This window comes from Amblyomma maculatum, chromosome 1 (genome assembly GCF_055883805.1).
Source record: "Amblyomma maculatum isolate TAMU_Amacu chromosome 1, ASM5588380v1, whole genome shotgun sequence".
Lineage (NCBI taxonomy): Eukaryota > Metazoa > Arthropoda > Arachnida > Ixodida > Ixodidae > Amblyomma > Amblyomma maculatum.
The window spans coordinates 387,352,459-387,370,900 of record NC_139344.1 but is presented as its reverse complement, the minus strand read 5'-3'; the positions used below and the strand labels follow the sequence as shown (position 1 = coordinate 387,370,900).

The 18,442-nt window shown below is 44.3% G+C and overlaps 1 protein-coding gene across 1 annotated transcript; it reads right to left on the bottom strand.

Moving 5' to 3' along the window:
- Positions 1–307: 307 nt before the first annotated feature.
- Positions 308–10,186, bottom strand: LOC146208467 (uncharacterized). Its single transcript, XM_084593942.1, has 4 exons — positions 10,055–10,186; positions 4,748–5,705; positions 1,447–1,525; positions 308–421 (listed from the first exon to the last, which is right to left on the bottom strand). The coding sequence occupies exons 1-3, from the start codon at positions 10,089–10,091 to the stop codon at positions 1,489–1,491; spliced, it is 1,032 nt and encodes a 343-aa protein (XP_084450068.1). The 5' UTR covers positions 10,092–10,186; the 3' UTR covers positions 308–421; positions 1,447–1,488.
- Positions 10,187–18,442: the final 8,256 nt, after the last annotated feature.

Here is an 18,442-nt window from a genome sequence, read left to right as displayed (position 1 = left end):
GAAGTGAACTCTTTCACAAGAGCATCTGTCTGCAACAATTGAGATATGTGTGCAATAAAGTTGTCTTTGTGGGACATGCAGGTCTCAGAAGTGAACTTTTCTCCTTCGCAAAAGAAACTGTATTTAGACACAATGGAGACTTCACTTCTGTTTTTTTTTTTACTGGTCGAAAATTATTGCGTATATTGGGTGTTCGTCAAGGGCTAGTCCTTATGTAAGACTTCTTCATCAGCCCCACTATAATTGCTTAACATGATGAGATTTCTGTTCACGAGTGACTTCGAACGCTCAGTAAAAATGCACCAAATTGCTTCAGTCCTGTTTTATTGATTTATCGCAAAGTGATGTAGGGAACTGTTGATTTGGCGTGCCGAAATTTTATTCAATGCTTGCTTGAACTTCTAAAAATCACCAGAGGCCACTGAAAGAAGACGACAAAGTTTATTGTAACTTTTATTCTGCACTTAAAAAGCTGAAATTTTGTGATTGCGATTAGGCGTTCCTCGACAATGAATCGTGGGATGTGTATTGGTTCAAAGGAATTGAACATGATGTTATAAGAACTGGCTGAAAATAGTCTTATCCTACATCATGTAAGAGAAGTTGTGATAAGGTGTTGGTAAACACCACGGTAGAAAATAAAAGTGCAATGAAATACTGTTTGCGCCCAGGCGTGAAATGGGAGCGCATCTAATCTTAACGAGAAAATGGGTGTTGTGACTTTAAGAAGCAGCAGCCGCTTCGTTTTCCACTGATACGCTGAAAGTTTGCAGTGGTCTCTTTATGCCAGTGTAAACGCGTGCCTGTAGTAGACAGCTAGTGTCGCAAACTGCACTCAGGTTTTTTGTTATTGAGGTTGCTGACTGGGCACGTAAGTGCGGACAAAAACCTTAATGGAATTGTGGGTGGTGGGCTGCTATGCAGTGTCGCGCAGTCGGTAGAGTGTTAGCGGGACGGGAAAAGCCTTTAGAGCATAAACTAGCTTTCTCTCTGGTGTCTTTCGTAAAATATGCTTCACCTGGAGAGGCAATTTCCATCAAACGGGCTACATGCGGGGCGTACTACCTCTTTCAAGCTACATCAAGGCGTGTTGACATAAGACTATGACGCATGTGATCTCCAATACTGCTAGAGCGTTATACTGAAGATGCTATAATTTTGTGACCCCCTATATTAACACAGATGTTTAAATAAACATTTCATTTACGAAACCGATCAAACTTTGTGCATCTCAACGTTGCTTTTCATGCCTTAGAAGAATAAAATATTCCCGGCAATGTCACGTGATCATTAATACGATAGATATTAAAGAAGACAGGTCGATTGCCGAGTGTAATATATTTCGATCATTTCGAGGCTACTTCAAATGCACAAGAGTTGCTGTCATTGAAATTCGTTGTTATATATGAAGCTGCAAAGAGAGTTAAGCACAAGCAATACACTTACAATTGCTGATGTGCCCCCTCCAGTCACGGGAATACTCGCAATTTACGAACTTGAGGAAGATGAGGAAGGCGCTGATGACCTACAGAGAAAACACGACGACAAAGTAGCATCTCAGAAATGTGAACAAGAAAATGAATAGGTGATATTTATTCAACAAAGAGTTAAAATGTCGGGGAAAATTTCCGCAGCTGCTCTTTCAAGGGAGGGCGATAAGGTGATGTAAAATATAAGCATATAAATATGTTGAATATTGCAGGAACTTATTTTGTCTATACAGAAGAAGAAAATATTAGACTGTCGATGCTCTGAACGTTAACAGTCTGATACCATGCAAAGTACATATCGTGTTAGCCGCAAGTAACCAGGTAACGGGATACATTTACCCTGCCGTATAGGGAAGCCCATATGGCGCCCATAAACAGCAAAAATTCCAAAAGCTGGGGAAATTCTTCTGCTTGTCTTACACTGACTAACATCGCGGTACCATTACTCTACACTACAAGACCGAGAAACTAATCGTTTTGCTTGGTCACTTGTGGTAAGCGTTGAACATTCTTAACTGATATTGTTTTAACTAAATCGCCTTCAAAATGTTCAGCAATTGACTACAAATAAAGTGACCAAGTTTCTTCTTTCGCCTGTTGTGTTAAAGCAGGGATATCTTTAGTAGCCGCAAAGCACTTTCCTATCTGATACCGTTCGGAACTCCGAAGGCAATAAACGGCGGTTCAAACTGTCGAATTTTCTGAGAAATAAGTGCCCCACAGGAAAATACCCTTTAATCCTCGACAAGAATGCTTATGACTGAAAAAAGAAAAAAACTTTAAAATTACCTTTAGAGCCTTTACACTAGGCTAACGATCAAACAAATGGGGAAACGCCAGGGCGGCTCATTGAGAACGCGTCTTTGCAAATCTCGGATTGGGCTTGTGCAGTGTTCGGCATGCGCCGTTTGCTTTAGGCCAGGATTAAACTGTGGATGTATTTTGCTTGGGGCATGCTTTGTGCTCCCTTGCTTTGTCACATTATTTTGTGTTCCAAGCGCAAAATCATTACTTAGTGATTCCTGCTTTCCAAGTTTGACCACTTCCAGATAACGTTGTGGTTACTTATGGCCTTGCTAAAGAAGACGCGAATTTCACCTAACAGGTGAATTACATTTACTACATGAAATGGTTATGTCAGCTGCCCTCACAAGCTTTCATTAATTATCTGATTTCTAGGTATGTGCAGAAGGAATAGTTTCACGGCGACGTTTCGCCTTTGCTGCTGAAAAAGAGCATGGTAGATATTTTTTTTTGTCTTCACAGTGCAGAATGCGGAAGACGAGGAATTAAGCCCTCATGAACTGTTCCTCGGGCTTGCCACTCTAAGGCAATAGTTTTGGAATGTACACTACCTTACGTGTACAACGTACTATTCTCATATTTTACCCTTTGTGAATATTTGCTCTCTAATTAACGCCAGTTACTTATCCTAACGTCGTCTGATTTAGCGGTCACATGATTCTTATAATAGATCCTGTAAAACAAAAAAAGTTGAAGATATTTATTTTGATTAATCTTAGTTATACAACTTCTTTAAGCATGGCGAAATGTTGGTTTGGTTACTAAATTTTTGCTTCTTCCTGGTGAGCAATATTGACTAGATGACCAGGTTCATCCTAGCGTCTGCGCTAAAGAGTTGTCGCGCTCGGACTGGCGTACGCCTCGTCCATGACGAGACTGAAGGGCAAATTGCTGGCAAAGCAGCTGTCATATCCTCGCCTCGTTACTTGGTGCACAGCGTCAAGGCTCCCAGCGAGCGTTGCTGTAGTGCCCTTTCACAACAGATCAAGTGACATGACATCATACAGACAAGCTTCCGCTCCGGCGGCTGAAGGTCAAAGTCGCAGCAAAAGATGAACTTGGGAGCTTTTTTTTCTTGATTTTGACTAGAAAATCGGCAATTCTAGTTTTTCTTTGACCAACTATGCGCTCTTGTGGTTTCTTAGCGTTGTGCCTACTTTTTATTTTCCGCATCTCTTCGCATTGTTACCAGTGTCAGTATAATAATTGTTTTGCCCTGCACGCTTCTGCTCCATATAATAGTAATGATAAGATATCTGTTTCACAACAGATCAAGTGACATGACATCATACAGACAAGCTTATGACTGGTAAACTGCCATTCAAGATCGAAGAGTACTTGCCAAATCCGCCTAACCCAAATATTGTTCTTCTAGTTATTCCCCTGTTGAGACTAAAATCGATGGCGATATTCTGTAATCAACATACATGTTGGCGCCTACATAACTATCACAAACTGTTCTAGCCTTGAAGGCTGTGTGTGGTACATTAGTTTAGTAACCTGCACATAAATATTTCGCTCTGCCGTTCTGCTTAGCCAATTTGGGTCATTGATTAAGCTTTTCATTTCATCTCCGAGACATATAGAAATGTCATCAGCGGATTGCAAAAACTAGGGTATTGTCCACTAACATTTTTTTTCCGGTCTTCGCAATCCAAGTATTTGAAAACATTCTACACAGAGGTGTGTATAGGATTAGTGTCACCGTGTCTTCGTGCCTAATATCCTTCTTTATTGCCATTTTATAAGCTTCTTTTCTGGGAGAATGTGATTGCGGTTCAGCCGCTTTTGTTATCTTGTAGTATGTTGATCATGCTTATGCTGCTACATGGTTCAGCAATGCCTACAGGACTGCTGTGGACCTAACAGAGTAAAATGCTTGCTCCTAATCTATGAAGGCTATAAGTAGGTGTCTGTTTTATTCTGCGTATCTGTTATCCGATTAAATGTGCTTATTTGTTGTGCTTTGAGTAGTGCTTACGAAAACGGGCCTGGCATTCTGGCTGCTGAGCTAAACTTGTTCTGACCGAATTAATCATCCCTTTATTAAACACCATTGCTGTTAACGATCGAAGATGACAGATTTTAAGTTTATCAGGTTCGTTCCAGCGAAACAGACCGAAAATAGTTTGTAGCGTGAAGATCGTTCAGTCCGATACTCACAACGACAAAGCAGAAAAGAGAATTTATTTTTCTAGCTATTCTCATGCATTGGGTGCAGCGTTCTTGCAAGAATAAAATACTGTATTGGAGCAGTTTAATACGCATAGGTCATCTCCGATGTGATCATCATGATATCGCGCTAGCCTATCATAAGCCAATCGGCCTCTAATATTTCATTTATTTTCGTACACACTTTTATAAATTGAAACAATACTAGCGCTCTTATATGATTCAGGTACGTGTGAGGTCGTGAGACCAGTTTACCCAAGAGAAAGTTCATTTGTACTTACGCAGCGCCTGATGTTCCAGCGCCTACTCCTGAAGCGGCTGCTCCTCCAGCGGCTGACCGGCTGCTGCTTGACGCTCCACCCCTACCGAACTTGTTGGACACTTGGAATGGACTCGGTCCGAAACTACCAAAGTAACCTGACTGTCCGGGGAAGCCGTAGCTACCACCATAGCCTCCGTAATATCCGGGAAAATAGGAGCCGTACCCACCAAAGCCAGCACCACCAACGTAGTTACCGTAACCGCCATATGGGCCATATCCGCCAAAGCCCCCGTTACTGCCGTATCCGCCAAATCCGCCGTATCCGTCATATCCACCGAAACTGCCGTAGCCGCTGGGTCCGCCAAATCCACCGTAGATTGGGCCACTCATAGAGCCGTACCCGCCATTGTAGCCATTACTGCCAAAAAACCCCACTCCAGGTTGACCGTAAGATCCAGATGATCCAAAATTGCTTGAGGGGAAACCGAAGGAACCAGTGCTTGGGGAGCTAAAGCCGAACCCTGCTCCACCAGGTCGTCCTGACACTCCACTTGCGAAGCTAGATGACCCAGATCCGCTCGATCCAGGACGGTTCAAACTTCCTGATCCTCCAATTCCACCTCCAATGAGAGATGAACCACCGAGCCCAAAGCCACTGCCTGCTCCTCCTGAGCCAAAGCCCCAGCTTCCACCACTGCTGCCAGGTACGCCAAGAACACCAAAACTTCCACTGGGGCCTGATGGGAATCCGCTATTGCCACCTCTAAAGCCACTGCCTCCAGCGCCTCCAGCTCCGCTGCTAGATCCGAAACTGCCTCCAAGCCCTACACGAGATCCACTTGCAAGGCTGCCTGCACCGGACCCAAGGGAACTGCCAAAACTGAATGAGGAGCCGCTTCCTAAAGGACCACTACCGAGTGTGCCTCTCAGTGCATTGTCATTCTTCGTTCCAGGTGCCGCAGCGTACGCCAGTGACGCTGAAATCAGGCAGAGGTAGACAAAAAAGACCCAGTGAAGAAATTATTTTATCTTACGGACACTATGTGGAATTTCCAGCAAGAAAAATCAGTGAATGCCTTTATGGCTTTGTATTGAAGCCTTGATAATAAAACTATTCTCAAAATGCCCCATTTAGAAAGCCGACATCTGCGATGCCGGAAGCTCGAAATCATTTTCTTTGTTATAGTATCCTCTGCATTGAAACCGCGCCATATTGATCGCATACTCTAAAATACAAAGCGAAAAACCCTGCTAACCTTCGTATGATCAGTAACCACGAAGACTTCTCTTACAGGTTTGAGCGGCTGGTCTTAACTTTATTTACCGGTATGGCATTTAGACATTTACAGAAACACAGCACATGGTTACGATCTGGTAGAGGTTTGCCAAAGGGTCGTAGTTAAATGAGCCCACCAAGAATGACACGACAGACAAGAGGAACAGGACGAGGCGAGGGACAGGACAGCGCCCCATCCGGTCCTTCTTGTCTGTTATGTCGCCTTTGTTAAGCTTATTTACTACGAGCATTAACTAACTATCAGTCAAGGCAGAAAGCTGGGCTAGTTGGTGTGTGCTGTCTTCTCCTATGTCTGTGTTTGTGTTATATGCGCTAGTCGTTTGAATAATGATAACTAAGTATCCTCGCAACGCATAATACTGCAATTTGTAAAAAGGAATGTAGACGTACATCTGTCATTGTTTATTCATCATAGGGCGAAAAGCGGTCAAGCTTACTTTGCAAATCTCCCAACACAGAATAGAAAGCTGGTAAATTATTATTGCAAACACAACAAGAAATGCTGAGGCGAGAGTTCACGCGATTTTTCTTGCGCATTCTTGCTTTGGCACTAGAGGTTTTCAGAGAGGATATGGTTCTTGACGCTAAAGCGCTAACCGCATGAGGCGACACGCAGCGCGACGGGCTGAGGGCCGCCAAAGCATTGCCGCTCGTCCCTGTCGCTCATTTTCAGGGTTTTTTGAAAATTTTGCGTGTCGCCCGGAAGCAGCTCATAAGGCAGCCAATCGCAGAAGGCTTTGGGGTGCTCAACTTCCGTCCTGTTTTTTTTTTTCTTTTTTTTTGCGTGTGAAGTTTGTTTTCCTAGTCCGGTTTGGGCGAAGGAACTGGTGACTGCACGCGCTCACTTCGTCTGATCCGTGTATATATGAGTGCATCGAGACAATTCAGTAAAAGCTTGGAAGAGAAGTAAAAGAGAAAAAAAAAAGGCTAGTGTGGCTAGATATTGTTAATCTTCGAAAGGAGCAGCAGAAAGTAACTGCTTGCAATGCAAGTCAGCATCGCCGTGTAGTAGCGCACCGCTGCGCTGTGACCCTGTAAAATGCGATGCGTTACGAGAAATTTCATCAGTGTTTTATTCTTCGTCATGCTGTTAGTGTTAAAAATAGGATATAGACTGACTGCACTCCCTTTGACCGAATGACGAGGTGGCGGTAACAGAGCAATGCTGAAAACGCGTCTCTCTGTCGCTGAGCCGCGACGTCCGTGCGGTATGCACCCGCGACAACGACAGGCGTTGGAGGCGGCGTCGCGCGACTGATTGCTAAGGGCTGTCGCTTCATGCGGTTGCCGCTTAAGGTATCCGAGCATATAGGGGCGACCATAATTAGTCTGCAGAATCACGGAACCGCTAAGGAATTTAACCGCGAATGCATTGTAACTCGGTAAAAATTTATCTTTAATATTTCGACCTTTGTGTGTAAGGTGCCCAGCGTAGGGTATGAAAACAGGGAATTTGGAAATATTTATAAGATATCCTTACCGATGCTATTTTGTTTACTTATACAAATTATTGGTTTTCGCTTTTGAAGCTTTCGGTACTTATTTGTGCTGATAATATAGCTCAATATCTACCATTCTCTTGCCGTAACAAGCTGAAACTTGTTGAATTTACATAAAAGAAGCAGTCGTAGTCCAAAAGCGCCCCTTTGCTACGTGGTACCAGCACACAATAAATGCCGGCAGTTGTAAGAAATTAGCTCGCAGTTTTCTTCTGCGGTGTTGCCGTTGCCCATGTGGTGCTTTGGAATAGTAAACCGCACTTACCACCAAAAAGTTTACGTGCGTGTAAAAGTGGATATGTTTCGGCAGATTTATTTCGTAATTATCCTACATGGGATATTCTGGCCTGCTATTTTATATATAAATTTTGGACCAAAGCTAACGCATGGTAGCATTTGTTAAAAATAGCTCTCGAAGGCAGTAGAAAAAGGAAAAAAAAAAAACTTGCAGCCGCAAAAACATGTCTAATGGTGACAAAATTTAGGTTGTACTGGGATGCTCGGAACCTAAAAGAGACATTGACAAAAATGTCTGTGCGGGCGCATTCATCGCGAAGCGATAAAAACTTTTTGTTTTATTGCCAGTTCTCGACATATTCAAAAGAAACTCAGAAAAGTATATACATGCTGCGTTGCTGAAATGTCTTACGAAACACGCATCACTGCTTCCAATCGCATGCGACTCTAATGCGACCAGCAATGAGCTAAGCAGGCAGCAAAGAATTCAGTGTTGAAAAGAGGCGCAATGAAATGCCATGGTTGACTGCTCCGCCGATGCTGTGGTTCAGATTTGAGTCTTTAATTATTAACGTTTCTTGTGACGGTAAATCAACCCACCCCACATTTATGCAATTGGCTGTTAAGGTCCCAGGTAAAGGTCACGGGCTGGTCGCAATATTCCGCAGTCCTCCATTATGGCACCTTTTTCTCTCTTTCTTTTCACTCCCCTTTCTCCTTTCCCTTACGGCTCCTTTCAATAAACCAATTTACTTTTTTTTTTGCTGCAGGCTTCCAGCATATACGTTCTTATTCCCTGCACGCACAGACATTGTTTTCAATGGTTGCCAAAATATTATTTCTATTATTTCTGACACCGTCGATGCCGACATCCATCCGTACAAATAAACGTTAGCTGTGTGCATTTCTTCATCTGTTGCCTAGCGGTTTTAGAAAGAATGTTGTATGAATTGGGCTCTTTGGAATCATTTTGGAGAATAAAATGTGGAAATTTATAGTGGTACAGTGGTTAAGACGCTCTACTACGTACTGTGCCGGAGTACCCGGGTTCGATCCCGACCGCCCGGGGCTGCGTTTCGATGGAAGCGAAACGAAGAGGCGCCCGCGTGTTATACGATGTCAGTGCAAGTTAAGGAACCCCACGTGGTCGAAATCACTCCGTAGTTCTCCACTGCGGCTTCTCTTCTTTTTTTTTTTTTTTTTTTTGAACTCATGGCCCTACTGCAGGCATTATACCAGTTTTGTGGTGAAGTTTTATCATTCCTCTTCGGGAATAATCACATTTAGCCGCAAGACAAAACTTATTTAAGGAAAATTTTGCTTTTGCCACCAAGGGTAGAAAAGGGAGTATTGGTTCACAAGACGAGCCAACGTTTCGATGAGTGGACTTAGGCGAAACGCTGGCTGAGCTTACGAACTGAGGCTCCCCCCCCCCCCCCCCCCAACCCTTGTTCACTGCTCTTTCATACTGTGTAACCCTCTTCTTCCTTTCGTTCTACCTTTGACAGAAAAAGGTATATAAGAATTTATGATGGCTTTTATTGCAATTTATTCATTTGATATGGGATGACTTTCTTGCTTAATCACTATAGCATAGCTTCTAACTCGAAACTGAAAGAGCAAACAAAGCTTGGAAAATAAAATACCAGCACGCAGGTGCGTAAAATGTCATTTAGGGTTTTCTCTTTCGGATCAGAGACCAAACTGACCGCCGTATAGACTTACGATGCTGGTTTTTGCAACAGCATTTTAAGTGTGACGTAGTGGCAGGACGAGAGGCATTGTAAGTGAAAGAGAAGGCATGAAAAGTAGCTGTCAAATGCATAAATGAGTACTACTACTCGAAGCATGTAGTATTCCTTTAGGTTAATTTGAACTGGCCTCTAATGCTAACGAGAGAAAAAGTCTTCAAAACAGTTTCAGAATGTCACAAAAAGGATATGTTGGTGAAGAATTCACTCTGGTGTGATAAATTTAGAGGAAAGTTAATAAAAGTGAATTCAGAGCCCAAACGTTCGGCTGGATGTTAAGACGCTCTAGTTGAGTGGCTTTGAAAATGAGAGAAAAGATAGACAGAAAGATATATTTAAAGTAAATAATTTGCTTTCGTACACATAACCTTACCACCAGCGTTGATGTAAGATGATAAATAAGAACCCCATAGCTAATGCTGCAGTGTTAGGTACCATGGGCGTCTTAATACAGACTTTTTTTTAATGGCGGGCAAAGTTCGGCAGCCGCCAGAAAACGCAGAAATGTATGCAGTGGAGAATAGATAGAGCTATGATCTCACCAGCGGACAATAGGGCGATGGCGACGAAGGCTTTCATGGCTGCGGTGTTCGGCCCGGTGTCAGTTCCCGGTCTAACTGCAGAGGTGTGGAGTGTGGACGATTGGAGCCCTTTTTATATAGCGGACCGAAGCGTATTGCGTCTTATGAAAACAATGACTTCTCTGGGTTTTTATTTTCATTTCAATTCCTTTCGCCTGGTGTTCTCATCGGTGTTTAACAGAAAAAGCTGGGCTTGAGCTAAACAATGCACCTCCACCTTTCACGATGTGCAAGTGAACTGTCAAAACATAAAACCTTAGAAGCATTCGATGTTGCAGAAAATTATTCACTGCCCGCAAGCCTGGAAAGAACAAGGAGTCGGGGGCGCTTCGACGAAAACACAATGCAGTTCTAGAGAATTGTCTGAGGTACAATGTTTTCCTGTGAAACGTTTTGGTACTGGTATCTTTTCGATCCTATTTTATTGTTCTCATCGTTCCATGCCCACCTGGGAACAATTCTTTTGCTCAGGCTTCTGCGAACTTTGAACAAACGTATTCCCGGTTTTTAGTTGCGTAATCTTGAAGCCGAAAGGAATGGCAAGAAGTGAGAAGATATTTCCGTGTTCGATGTTCTCAAAACATTTGTTATCTTGCACTTGCTCTAAAAACATCTTACTTCGCCGTACTCTTATGGCCTTCGGAATTTTCCTCTTTACTTACCAAAGTCTCATTATACCTGACTCTCGTAATACTTTAGTTTTCCCCCTCTTTACCCTTAATTGCACTAAATAAAGCACCGGCGTACTTCTATTTGTTGGAATTTTCGCAGTGCGTATGTTATATAGACGAAATCAGAGATTTCTAACCCCCTAATGTCAGTCATTTAGAATACTCATCAGATTTCATGTTTGCGGATAACTATTACATAGACATGTTTTTGCCTGATACACAGCCCTCAAGCATCACACAAGGTCTGCGTCAGAGCAAAACAACTTAAATGGCCTTTTTGTATTTGGATTTCATTTTTACTGAGTCACACGTTGATGCATAGCACTGCTATCTTAAGATGCATAAGTTCAATTTTATATTGGTTCATAAAATAGCCCAATGGGCACTGAAGATAAATTGAAGCCACATTTTATTGAGACATGATATTATGGTAAATCCACGAAGACTATTTTCCGTAAAAGAAAGTTTGCATTTCATTCATTTATTCGTTAAATAATTATGGGGTAGAAAATACTAAGAAAACATATACCGAGGTCGCCTCCAGTGGCCAATTTTGCAAACAAAATCAATACATTCATGCCGGTTTTTTTTTTTGGCGCCATCTCGAAAGCTGCGCGACACTGTCGTTTCTAAAGAGGCAGCAATGAGTAATTTAGGCCTAGAACATTATGAATCTTTTTTGGCCAGCAGCAAGAAGGTGACCGGAGAAAACCAGGAATCTATTCTTATTGCGAACTATAACTGTATGCAGTTCCGCTGAATGCATAAGCCAAAAAACAACAATAAAATAAACTTGAACGAGCATGCCTCATCGTGAAACATACTCGAGACTGAATGTTATTCGTTTCAATCCGGTTGTCAACTTTTCCAAAATATGCTGCTCAGCAATTATCCTCGATCGTCCTGATAATTCTGAAGTTCGGTGTTACGTTCCGCATTTTAGACACCTGCGTATTTCGCAGCCGCGGCACGCCATTACTTCTTGCTTGCAAAGAGGCAAAAATATTGATGGAAACCAAAATACTTCTGAAATTATTAGCTATGAACTCATAGAAGAAAAAAAAACGAAAATCAAACGTAAGAAAGGTAGTAACTGCTATAGTTTGTAATTTTTCTTGACCCTTGCTACCACGTTAGAACAATGGTTCTCCCAATACGAAGCGGTAGTAAACGTCACCCTCACTATCTAACAGGATTTAGGTTAAATTGATTAGTTCTTTGAATATCATATTTTTCAGTATAACTTGAGCTTTGGCAGCTAACACTCCAAAAAAGTTTTGCGCCTTATTTCATAGGTCTGTACACACAGAGCAAACTGCAGCCGCGAATCACTGGAAGTCGGGCTATATTATGTATAAAAGTGGATGAAAAGCCGCTTTTTATTTATTACTTAAAAGTCCACTTTTGTTCCTTTATGTACTTAAAATATATAATACACGAGTACATGTAATCTGAACAAGTGGTTCTAGTTTGCATCGCAGCCACTACGTTCTTTCCTGAGCTGTATACTCATGTCATAGAGTTCCTTACACTAACTAGAGGGAAAGCTGAGGGCGCTGCCCTTCAGCCACCATGGGCGCGCTAATAATCATGGGCCGGTGTGCTACTTGTTGCGGGACAGTCGGTTTTTCTCGGGTACGTGGAGTGGCGTTACTGCAATGCTTCTTTTTCGTCATCATCATCATCATCTGAAGGTGCGTACATAAACCGCGAAAGCCATAGTAGCGAAGGCGCAAAAGCAGACGTCGCCAATAAATGGTTTTTGTTTCCCGAAATGCCACTAAAAACTTCCATAAGTGATTGCACAACCATAAATATTTTTATAACGTTTTTCTGTTTCAAATTTTGCCTATTAAGTGCGAAATATTGGTATTTGTGCTGCTCAAAACTAAGCCAATAGGAGAAAGAGCCATCGCTTATATTGGATAAACATCACACTGACATGCTGGTTTTTTCTCTTTTTGCAATTTGTAGTTACACTATTCAATCTTACGGCATTATTTACTGTAGAACAACGTTTATCTTTGCATTAGTTTTGGCCAAAAGTTGTAGTTCTGCACTCGCTAGCTCTCCAGCCCATAATGCTTTGAGCGCCCATGGTGGCTGAACTGGCCGTCTGGAAAGTCCATGTAAACTCCCATAGACGGCAGCACAGCTTTCCCTCTAGGTAAGAGTAAGAAACTCTATGACTCATGTACTCCGATGATATTTTGAACGTTCAGTACATCTGTTGATTTTCAGTGACCATTGAAGAAAGATGGTTGCAGCAGAAGTATTTTATCGGTCAGATTTGGTAATGAAAAGGAAAGCGTCGGTCACTATAATCTCCATGATTGCGAAGAATGTAGCAGGAAAGCTCAGTTTAGGAAATATTCAATTGCAAAAGTATCCTTAAAGAGTTTAGTGGTGCTCGGTCCTGGCGGCTGAATGATGACGCTGATTGTGGCGTGTCTGGGAAAGCAGGGTTTTGTTTTTATGGATATCGAAATGGTCTGACTAAATGTAAAAAAGGTCCGCAAATTTTCTTGTCGCTAAAAGCGCAGTTTAAATTATCATGCTTGTGCTTCCCGGCTTATTGCAGGATCCTCTAGAAGAATACGACAGCAACATCATTATAGGAGCGTCCAAAAAGCAATGCCCATAATAGAAATGTACTTCTGAGTATAAAGCTACGTTCCGAGGACACACGCCTATGCTTTCTGAATTTTTGTTGTATGCGGTGGTTCTAAGCAACGACTCCATCAATCAAGAAAGGGGACGTCTTCACAGTGAAGAAACAGGAGTAGGTTCACCTTCTCCTGCGCCGTTGCATTGACTGCGCACGGACGGGGGCTTTCCTTGGAAATCGGAGCAAAGCAGGCCTGGCTAGAAAAATTCTTGATTGAGCTCTTGCATTAACAGTGGTCCCCCAACTCGCTCATCATCATCAATGAAACATTATTTTCACAAAGGAGTTCGAGGCTTGCTCCTGTTCAAGTAGCCACAGTCGTGTGGAAGGCCTCGGGTGGAAGACTAGGCAGAACCACCTCAATAGGGTAATAATTAAAAAAAATGGTATACATAGCCGCTAATTTAGAGAGAACAGCGGAGAATAAAAAAATGAATGCCATCCCGAAAGTATGTTGCAGCTTTTAGCTGGACAGTTAGACTTTTTGGTCAACCATGCAGCTGCGCTATTAGCTGCCTGTCTTTAAAGCCAGGACGTTTTAACCATTGCATAAACTTTTCAGAGGTTTAGCTCAACTGTGTTCGATTGCTGGCTTTCGCGTTATATCTGCATCAACTGCGTTATCACCCACTTATAAAGTAACTTCGCACCAGGCATATAACAAATAAGTAGGCATACCACCTTACCTCGGATATAACGAACACACATAAAGCATTTCTGAGAAAATTGTTGGTTGGTTGGCTACGATTAGATGTGTCTGCGCGATAGCTTAATTCACATGATTTCACATTGTAAAATTCTCTATAGTGCTGAAAGAGTTTCCTTTGGTATTATTATGAGGCTGTAGATGTTTGTCTTGGCGCACCTGCAGTGAGGACTGCACGACCCTTCTCTTGAAGATCGAGTCAATGCACAATCCCCACTGCGTGGAAAACTAAGTACCAAATGAATCCCTGATTGGATGAATTAAAAATTGGTTTACAGGGTAGAAAAGGTGCGTTATCTCAGACACTTTTCTGTGGACAACTGACCCGCACCGCAGAGAGAGAGAGAAGAAACCTTTATTTAGCCGGATAGTTATATAGGGCTGAATTATATTGCCCTACTAGATGGCCAGCAGGTCAAGCCTGTTAGCGACCTCGTAGGCGCGCTTGAGGATCCGGTCTTGTATGCACGGGTCCGAGCTGCGCAGCAGGGTCTCCCAGTCATCTGGATGCAGGATTTCTCCTAATTCTGGAGGTGGGGGGTCCTCCTTCCATCCCCAGAGTATATGGTTGAGGGTAGCTCTTTCATCGCACAGTGTGCAGTCAGAAGAAAATTGGCTGGGGAAAATATGTGAGAGAACTACCGGGTTTGGAAAGGAGTTTGTTTGGAGTCTCCTCCAGGTAATTTCGTGTCCTTTGCTTAGACGCTTGTGCGCGGGCGGAAACTTCCTTCGTTCAAGGCGGAAGTGGTGGGTTAAATCATGAAATGATATAAGATTATCCTTGGCTGTCCCAAGAGCGGAGGTGGTCACCACCCGGCCGACTAAACCTCGGGCTGTCTGGTGAGCCGCCTCGTTTCCAGGGTTGCCAGAATGTGCCGGTACCCAAATCAACTCAATCTCCCTATCTGGGAAGGGAATCTTATTAAGAATATTTAGAGTAGATTGTGCAATTCTACCTCGGGCGAAATTGTGTATCGCAGTCTTGGAGTCGCTGATAATAATATCTGCCTTTGAATTTGTAATGGCTAAAGCGATGGCTGCCTCCTCAGCCATTGCGGATGTGCGTACACGGAGGGAGGCCGAGAAGGCTGTGGCGTGTGTTCCCGTAACCCCTGCCACTGCAAATGCTCTTTTTGGAACTGCATACTCAGCCGCATCAACATAGATAAAACCCGGTTGGTGCTTATGAGTCTTATGAAGAGCCAGGGCCCTGGCCATCCTCCTACCCTCGTGGTGTATAGGATGCATGTTTTTGGGCAGAGGCTTTATGATGAGCCGTTTCCTGATTGGTGTGGGTAGATCTCTCGGTTCATCTATTTCTGGCTCTGAATTTGCGTCCAGTGCGCCGAGGATGTTTCTTCCTGTTTTAGTTTTTGTCAGCCGCGCCTTCTGTGTGGTGATGTGGGCCGCGCAAAGTTCCTCGAGTGTGTTGTGAATGCCGAGTTGAAGAAATTTTTCTGTAGATGTGTAATGAAGAAGCCCTAGTACACCGCAGAGAAGAGAAGATTGGAGTAAAAGTGGAATGAAGGAAAGAGGGAGCCGTAGTGGAGGGCCGCGGATTAACTTTGCCCACCTGGGAGTCTAGCGTGTACTGACATCGCGCAGAACACGAGAACGTCACCGTTTTGCCTCCACTGTACATTGCCGCCGGCGGTCGGGTCGAGTACTCCAGCACAGTAGTCTGTCATCTTGACCACTGCGCCACCGTGGCGGGGTGAAATCTACGGTTAAATAAGTTAAATTGGTTCACTGGAATGGAAAGGCGCAGTAACTGTCACACTTGCTCTGTGGACACCCGAACCGCGCCGTAAGGGAAGGGAGGAAGGTGGGAATGAAAGTGGAAAGAGAGAAAGAGGAGCCGTAGTGGAGGGCTACGGAGTAATTTCGACCACCTGGGGATCTTTAACGTGCGCTGACATCGCACAGCACACGGACGCCACTTCGCTTCGCCTCCATAGAAACGCAGCCGCCGAGGTCGGGTTCGAACCCGGGAACTCCGCCACCGTGGCGGGGTGAAATCTATGGTTGGTAAGTCTGGTTTTCGAGAAAGGAAGGCGAAATGAAGAGGGGTCCGTGTGCTGTACGATGTCAGCGCACGTTAAAAATCCACAGGTGGTCGAAATTACTCCGTAGTCCTTCACTACGGCTCCCTTTATTTCTATCCACCTTCACTCCCACCTTCCTCCTTTCCCTTATGGTGCGGTTCAGGTGCCTACAGCTACAAGTGTGACAAATACTTCGCCTTTCCCTTCCTATGAGCCAATTGTTATTAAGGTGCATTGTATGTTTGGGTGGACACCCCGGAATAGTGGACGCCTACACCTAATCAAGGCAAGGTAATGTTTTCATAATTTTTCTTGAACGTTTAATTTACTTTATAAGGAAAGCATGGCGCAGTATCTGTCAGACTGATTTATTTATAGGAAGGGAAAGACGCGGTAACTGTCTCACTTGTTTTCTGTGGACACCGCAACCGCGCCGTAAGGGAAGGGAGGAAGGTGGGAGTGAAAGTGGAAAGAGAGAAAGAGGAGCCGTAGTGGAGGGCTACGGAGTAATTTCGACCACCTGGGGATCTTTAACGTGCGCTGACATCACACAGCACACGGACGCCTCTTCGTTTCGCCTTCATCGAAACGCAGCCGCTGAGGTCGGGTTCGAACCCGGGTACTCCGGCACAGTAGTCGGGCGTCTTACAACTGCGCCACCCCGGCGGGGCTATCTGTCAGACTTCTCGCGGACGCTGAACACTGAAAGGGAAGGGAGGAAAGTGGGAGTGAAAGCAGAGCCAGTAGCAGGCAAGTGCATTTTATTGCCCCGGGTTCGAACCCGACTTCGGCGGCTGCGTTTCGATTGAGGCGAAACGAAGTGGCGTCCGTGTGCTGTGCGATGTCAGCACACGTTAAAGATCCCCAGGTGGTCGAAATTACTCCGTAGCCCTCCACTACGGCTCCCCTTTCTCTGTTTCCACTTTCACTCCCACCTTCCTCCCTTCCTTTACGGCGTGGTTCAGGTGTCCACACAGCAAGTGTGACAGTTACTGCGCCTTTCCCTTCCTGTGAACCAACCAACCAACCAACCAACCATTTTATTGCGAAAGCAATACTACGGCAGGTTCCGCCTTTTCGCCGTACCGGAGCCTATCCTTCACGTTCGGTGTTCGGTCACGTGACTACTGACGTCAAACCAGAGCGAGAGACGGTGGACCAAGTTTGCTCTTCAGCGCGCCGCAGCTACGCTCCACGGCCGGTCGACCACCTGCGAACGGCGGCAAGCGATTGACGTCATACAAGTTGCAAGAGCTAGCAGGCCTTGCTGTGGTTCATTGGGCTACAGAAAGAACAATCTGTGAATAAATAATAAAGTTTGGAGAGGACTAAGAAATATGCTTTCATTTCGTGGGTATGCAGGAGATTAGCAATGTGCACCACCACAAGCGGAACACTTCGCGTAACCAAGCGGACATTGCTTTCGCAATTTCCAGGCTTACTAAGCCCCAGCTAATTTTCCTTTTCCTGATTGATTGATTTATAGGAAGGGAAAGGCGCGGTAACTATCTCACTTGTTTTCTGTGGACACCTCAACCGCGCCGTAAGGGAAGGGAGGAAGGTGGGAGGGAAAGCGGAGAAAGAGGAGCCGTTGTGGAGGGCTACGGAGTAATTTCAATCACCTGAATTTCAAACGCAGCCGCTTTACCTTCTTCCTACAGTCGCAAGAACAGTGCTGTCTGTTTTATAATTGGTTCACAGTAAAGGAAAGGCGCAGTATCTGCAACACGTGCTCTGTGGATTTTGATTTGATTGATGTATAGGAAGGGAAAGGTACAGTGGTAAGATGCCTGACTACTGTGCCTGGAGTACCCGGGTTCGAACCCGACCTCGGCGGCTGCGTTTCGATGGAGGCCAAACGAAGAGGCGTCCGTGTGCTGTGCGTTGTCGGCGCACGTTAAAGATCCCCAGGTGGTCTAAATTACTCCGCAGCCCTCCACTACGGCTCCTCTTTCTCCCTTTCCACTTTCACTCTCACCTTCCTCCCTTCGCTTACGGCGCGGTTGAGGTGTCCACAGAAAACAAGTGCATCATGCAAGGCAGTAAGATTTCCATCAACCAAAATATTACGCAACTGAAATAAATGCTTGCCACAAAACAACCCTACCCTAACCACTGCAATAAAGTCGGACGTCTAAATAGACTGAACCTGTGTGCCTGTGTGTTGCCTTCGCATGAGCAGCCATGTTACAAATTCGACCTTTCTTTGCCTCGCAATCAAATGAAGCCTAACTCGTGTGAAGAAGGAAACACTTCATC